This window comes from Telmatherina bonti (genome assembly GCF_933228915.1).
Source record: "Telmatherina bonti genome assembly, chromosome: 5".
Classification (NCBI taxonomy): domain Eukaryota; kingdom Metazoa; phylum Chordata; class Actinopteri; order Atheriniformes; family Telmatherinidae; genus Telmatherina; species Telmatherina bonti.
This window is the reverse complement of record NC_136623.1, coordinates 16452149-16459072: the sequence shown is the minus strand read 5'-3', so window position 1 is coordinate 16459072 and position 6924 is coordinate 16452149. Positions and strand designations below refer to the sequence as shown.

The 6924-nt window shown below is 37.7% G+C and overlaps 1 protein-coding gene across 1 annotated transcript; it reads right to left on the bottom strand.

Annotated features, from left to right (window-relative positions):
- Positions 1-4261: 4261 nt before the first annotated feature.
- Positions 4262-6313, bottom strand: LOC306756306 (uncharacterized protein; the record flags this gene model as incomplete). Its single annotated transcript, XM_079241032.1, has 4 exons — positions 4262-4510; positions 5586-5681; positions 5964-6034; positions 6169-6313. The coding sequence occupies 4 exons, from the start codon at positions 6311-6313 to the stop codon at positions 4262-4264; spliced, it is 561 nt and encodes a 186-aa protein (XP_079097158.1).
- Between the last annotated feature and the right edge of the window lie 611 nt (positions 6314-6924).

Sequence of the window (6924 nt, the reverse complement as noted above, 5' to 3'; positions counted from 1 at the left end):
ATCTCCACCGCTGCCACAAAGGCTGAAGTACCAGCCGGTGAATTGCTGCCATCTAGTGGATAAAATGTAGTACTGTCGTAGACAGGCTATTTTGAGGCAAATTACTGCTGACCAAACCTGTTTTCAAGACAAAATTTTGCGTGCACCGTCATAGCTTTTTCTGTCGCCAGAAAGCCCAGACTGAGTTAAAAGCTGTAAAAGAAAGGAAGTTTATTGTTATTAAAAATGAACATAAGTGACAAAACCCTGTCTTCCAGGCCTCACCCCAGGTCATTTCTCACCGAGGGTGTCGGTTTAGTTTTAAAGGTTGTAATCCTCAGTTTGAATCTCAGCTCATCTATAAACTAGCGCGAGCAAATTGAAAAGGATACTATAATACAGTTTTCTTCCATTCCTAAAGTTTCTTGAATTGCGATGGACTGATCCATGATGAGGACTAAAGTGACAACTTCGGCACCACAGGCTGTTCAGACGAAAATCCGCGAAGAGTTCCGAGTGGCCCAGTTATTTCTCTCTGAGGGGCACCCAAAGTGGATGGTTGGAGAGATGAGACGGTAGCTCTGTTTCATCTAACATAATGCTCAGTCGATCCAGATGTTTGAGCTTTCTTCTGCTCCTGATCCAGCCCGACCCGATTTGCCACGCACCGCCACGCGCTGACTCAGAAAATAAGCTGGTTGACGTCACACTTAGGGTGTCATCCGCTCAGTCAGAGACGCCGCAAGAACTCCAGCCTTGACTCAGTCTGGATTAGGTCTCAGGACAGTGATCTAAAGAGGATTATTTCCTTCACCAGACTCGTATCTCAACTCGAACGAAGCTAAAAACTTTCGAGGAAACGTGTTGTTAAATCTAAAATCCTCAGAAAGAAAGCTCAGGCCACATCATAAGGCAAACACATTATGACCAGAGACTGAGATAGCATCACTTTCCCAGGCTTATTGTTTTCCATCATCAAAAAGCAAGACTTGCATTTAAAGAGAGCACTGATATTAGATTCATGAAGTAGGCCTAAAGTTTCTTTTTTTATAGCATTTAAAATCTGATAAAATATTTCTTTCACAACAAACAAGAAAAAAAAAATTGTGAAAAACTTTAATCTTAAACATGCTGTGAGCAGGACACTTGCAGAGAAGTTTAGCTTGACTTGGCTCAGTTGTAAACAGATTACTATTGAATATTCACTAAATTAGATTGTTTTGAATGGTAGCAAAGTATATATTTAGTCATGTATTCATTCAGAAGTATTAATTGACCGTTGTCTTTTTCAAGAGTGAGCAGATATATTTTTACTCTAATTTCTTTTTTTTTTTTTGAAGAATATGTATTCCTTTGTGAATGAATGTTTACATATGACATTTTTAGATAGTGTTTATATTAGTCAGTGAATCATTAATGTGACTGTGTTCTAATTAGTTTACCTTAGAGTAGCCCTTCCAGTGGTCCCATAAAAAACTGATGCAGTTGTGTGATAGTTGAGTAGTTTATAACAAGATAAAGGAGGGTTTTTTCAGTGGTGCTCTCATAAGAGTGGAAAGAAAAGTAGAAAGATTCATGAAAGTTTTCTGTTTTAAGTACACTCTTAAATGACTTTGCAACTCTAGGTAACATTTGCAGTTACACAAATAAACTCTGTCCATTTTTGCTGAATATACAGTTTCATATGCAGTTCGTGTCCTTCATTTTTTTACATTTTTCTCTGCATGTTGCATTATACACTTTGGGTAGGAAATAAATCAGTCCTACACATTACACCAGTTTTAAAATCGCTGCATTGGCTTCCTGTGCGCTTCAGGATTTATTTTAAGATTCTTTTACTTGTATATAAATGCCTTAATGGTCTTGGGCCTTCTTATTTATCCGACCTTCTTTTTAATTATGAGCCTTCGCGGACCCTGAGGTCCTCTGGTACTGGCCTTTTAGTGGTTCCTAAAGTCAGAACTAAGACATACAGTGAGACCTCTTTCCATTGTTATGGTCCTCGACTGTGGAACAGCCTGCCAGAGAGCCTCAGGGCCGCGGAGACTGTTGATGTTTTTAAGAAGAGGCTCAAGACACACCTTTTTAGCTTAGCATTTAACTGAATTTTATTTTACTTTATTTACTTAATTTACTTAATTTATTAATTTATTTATTTTTAAATTGTTTTATTAGATTTCTTATTTTTAATACATTATTGTGAAGTCCTTCTATGTATATGTGTATATTTTCTTTTATTGTTGCTCTTATTTCTTACTGCTTCTTAAGGTTAATCATCTTCTGGTTTTAACTCCAGTTTTTTCCTTATGGGGATCCAGCACGCTGGGGGCCCTGCCTGTTTGGTCTGGGGGCTGTTTTCATGATGACCGCTGCTGTTTGGGTGGCGCGGGGTCCAGCACTGCAGCTTCACGGCTGCGGGGTGGCCCCGTTGCTGCCTGGGAGTTGTGCGGTTGCTGTGGCAGCAGCCCCTATGAGCATGCGGGGGACTGGCTCCTGGTGTGGATGGATCCCGAGGTATTGTCTCCTCAAATCAGCACCAAGTCAGAATTTTTATCACTTACTTAATGTTTTTAGTTGTTTTATTAACCAGAATTCAGTTAAAGAGACAGTATTCAGGGAATGATGTTTTTCGGGGAATGTGGGTGTGGGGGGGTTCTTTGCTCTATGTCCTTGTGTGTGTGAGTGTGTGGAAAGAGCTTGTGTCTATTATTTTTAAATGCCTTTTTATCCACTGTTTGTTTTAATCCTTATGACTTGATTTTATCCTGTAAAGCACTTTGTGTTGCCTGAGGCATGAAAGGTGCTCAAGAAATAAAGTTTGATTTGATTTGATAGGCTTTAAGCCATGCAGTATAAACCAAACAGAAAATGGTCAGGCACTGTCTAGCTAATGCATCCCTGCCATCTCAGACTCAGTCTACTGGACCTGTAACTGGTAACAGTCTGGATGGCCTTTCTCATCTGTAATGCATAAGCTGAAGTCCAGTGCTTTGTACATTTGCATAGATGTTTTTTCTTTTTTTAAATGTTTGTTTTTCAAATAACCAAAGACTTTCTCTCCAAGTGTGACAATGCGGAGAGAACCACCATCAATCTTTACTTCAGAAAACTAAGCCTCCAATCTTTTATTACCAACCATGTCACCTTATCTACCACTGATTGTCTAAGGATTGTAAAATCTTTCAAAATGGTACAACACTATATTTAGTCAACTTTCCGTCTGTCTGTCTTGACTCCTGTTTGCCCGTGCTTCACCCTCAACTTTTTTCACTTCTGTGTCACTGTCTTCACACTAGTGAGTGAGTTCAATAAAGTGGGTCAAGGAAAATACTGAACATGATTCGCTTGTTCTCCCATTTGTGTCAGTAAAAGATAAGTTTAAATATGCATAGAAATGACATATCTTAAAAAAGGTCTTTGTAGCAATTGTGTCAAATTAAAACTCATTTTATGTATAGATTATATTTATTTCATTTCAAGGTACAGCTCTTGTATTAATTTTAAAAACAATTTTGAAATAAATGGACTGATTTCACAGAGGATTTATATGACACCAATATACAAGAAAATATACTTTGTATACTGCAAAGTACAGGGAACTCACAATTTACACAATAAACTAAGACAAAAAGTAACTAAAGGTACTGAACTGCACATTTAATCAAGGCAAAATCTGTAGAAATGCTTCAACAAGTCTTCACAACTCCCTGTAAGAGCTCAATATTTGAGTTTTATAAAGTGCAAAAAGCGTTAAAGCTGCATTAATCTCACAATGATCTGAGAGAGAATATTTTCATGAGAAAACATTTATAACCATGTTAATGGAAGGTAGTGTCTGGGTTTAGACTTACTCATCCATCCTTCATAGAGGTTTGCCTGTCATAAATTTGGAGTTAAATGGCACAGACAAAGAGCAGTTTGTAGTTTTCCTCTCATGTGGAATCAATGCCAGTCAACGGGCATTGTCATTGCAAAAACAAACTACAAGATATTTAGCAACAGAGTCGTTTAAAAAATGAAAGAAAAAATAATTTGCTTACATTACACATTTCACATATTTCATATAAGAAAGGGGATTTGCACCCTGAATATGAACTGTTGTAAAGAATTGCTCGTAGCAGTTTTTAATTGACGCTTTTTATATCTTCATTAATATTGCTAAGATACAAGGTAGAAATGTGTGAAGGTTTGTCAAGTGCTTTTTTTTCAGTAGGAACACAAAGCTCTGGGTAGGCTACATTAATGATCAACACAACAGTTGAGCGTGTGCATTATCTGTGGCTTAGAGCAGCACAGTGATTGCAAGCAGACAAAGTAAAGAAATTATCAATTCTGTGTGAAGATAGGGGCCTCTTGTGGCGAATGAGGGGACATTCAGTGTGCCATTCAACATGAGGCAGGAGGTCATTGTGGCGTTGCAGCACTCTAGTTGACACGGAGGCTGTGTGGACGCCTGGCAGGCAGTTTGGCCAGTGCAGTTGGTGCAACCTGCTGTCCATGTTAAGACAGAATTTACAGTCTCCTTTTTCAGCTGAAAAGACAACAATAAAAGAGAAAAAAATTAACATATGTCCTTCCTGAAGTTGGCTAGAAGTTCCACTACAGATTAGAGATATTCAATTCTTAACACTGTGGAGTCTGTGTTTCTGTATTCTGTTTCACTGCCAACTTCCATCAACTGCACATTTTTCTCAGGATACTTACGAGGCCTAATTCTGACGGATGCATGTCAGTACATACGCATGGCATCTTTTATTGTTTCACTGATTTTTTTCCCCATAGTTTCAGAGAAATACCTTCGAGTTATTCACAGGACATATAAATAAAAAGAAATTTGATGAATAATCTAAGTTCTTTCCAGGAGATAATGTAAGTGTAAATGGTGTTTAACAAAAAACATTCATTCATTCATTCATTGATTCATTCATTCATTCTCCTAACCGCTTAATCTAATAAAGGGTCACGGGGAAGCTGGAGCCTATCCCAGCAGTCTTTGGGCAAAAGGCAGGGTACACCCTGGACAGCTCGCCAGTCCATCCATCGCAGCCAAAAAACATTTAAGTGTACAAATACCTTTATTGAACAGGTGGCATTGCATGTATCATGTGTACCATTTTTTTTTTATTTACATATATATATATATATATATATATATAAAACAAGGTAAGTGATCAGAAAAGTCTTCCATTTAAGTCATATGTTGTTTATATGTAGAAGCCATAAGTTCACTCACCTGACAAAAAAACCAAAAAGGTCAAATAGCAGCTATAAACCCGTGCGAACACGCTTATGTATTCTCCAAGCCAATATCATCAGGATAGATTACACATTTTATTTATAATCCCTAAACCTGGAGGCAACGCTTTAGACACCAAGATGAAGCAAATGGCAATAACAGTCTTAAAGTAATTGAAGAAGCTTTGATTTTCTTTAATGGTGGGAATCTGGGTGAGCCACAGACTGGGTTTTCTGAGTGTATTTAATCTACAACGACATCTACAATGATGTCATGTATTCTTATTTCCATTTTTTTCCCAGTGATTCTGAGCATTGTCTGCTGAGTGAGAAGCTGTTTATTTGAAAGCACCGCTTGTAGCAGTTCTCACCTGACAGTGAGGCTGGGAGGAGGAGCACATTTGTAGATTCTTAAAACTTTTGTAGCAGTTTTCACCAGTGCATGTTCCCTGATGGCATTTTTTGCCCTGCAACAGACAGTTTACACATGGACAAAAAATAGATAACTCTGATCTCTCAGTAGACTTAGCTTTTTCTGGAATCACTTAATATATTTTACACACTGTTACTATAGGATTACCAAAATGTTGTTTGCAGATGGCTACTATAACTCAAGATTAAGTAATAGTAAGAAATACATTGAAATGGTAGTCTTATCCTATTTTAAGGCACAAATACAAATTGTGGTAAGCATCCCATGACAAGTTTAATATGAAGAGACACTAACACATGCAGCTTTTTGTCCTTACATTGTTCGCAGTTGTTGTTGTAGTTGTTGCAGGGTTTGGTTGAGGTGCTCCTGTTGTGGTGGTTGCAGGGGCTAAAATAATGTAAGAAAAGAGCAAAACAAAACAAAAGAAATCCCCAGAAGTTTATAGAATACAAAAGTGCACAAATTAAAACAAGTGTGACAGTCAGACAGAGATTTTAGATTTGTACTATAAGTTTTGTTACCTGCGGTTGTCATCATCATTGATGCAAAAGTGTCACTGAGGCAACCGGTAGAATTACAGCAGTTTATGTTGCAGTTGGTCTGAGAGGCATTGACACAGCTTTCTGCACAGGAGGAGTTGCAGCTTGCAATGTACCACATGTCCATGGACCTTAACAGCTGATTGATTGCAGGATCACAATGATCATTTGTTGCCTTGGCCTCATTGTATTTCACAAAAAGTTAAAATGCTATTCTTAGTACTAGCAGATATCTTCACACAGAAAACACTAGTTGCTATAGATTACTTATATAGTAGCCAGTAGCATTTCCTGCATATTTTGCTACACGTCCATGTCAGTGAGGGCATAGCTTATGACAGAATTATAATGAATGAAGAGACACGTTTGCTTCTTTACCTGACAATTGTCACCAGCACTGCATGCAGTGGAGTTCTGACTGGTGTACATTGAATAACATGCAGAGTAAGAACAGTTGAATGAGGGGCAATATATCTGCATTAGAAAGAGAAGAAACACAAATCAGATGCCAAAAAAGTGAAAAACTGGATTGATGAAAACTTAATTAAAAATAATGCATCTGCTAATAAGTCAGACTTGCCATGTTCATTGCAGTAGCATTTGATGAGCTGTTTCCATTCATAACACCTGCACTGCCTGTAATAAAGAGATGGATGTTATGTTTGGATAGGGAATGGAAACTATAATAATAGTAAAACAATATTTTATTAGTTCTCATTTACATGAGAAAACGAAACA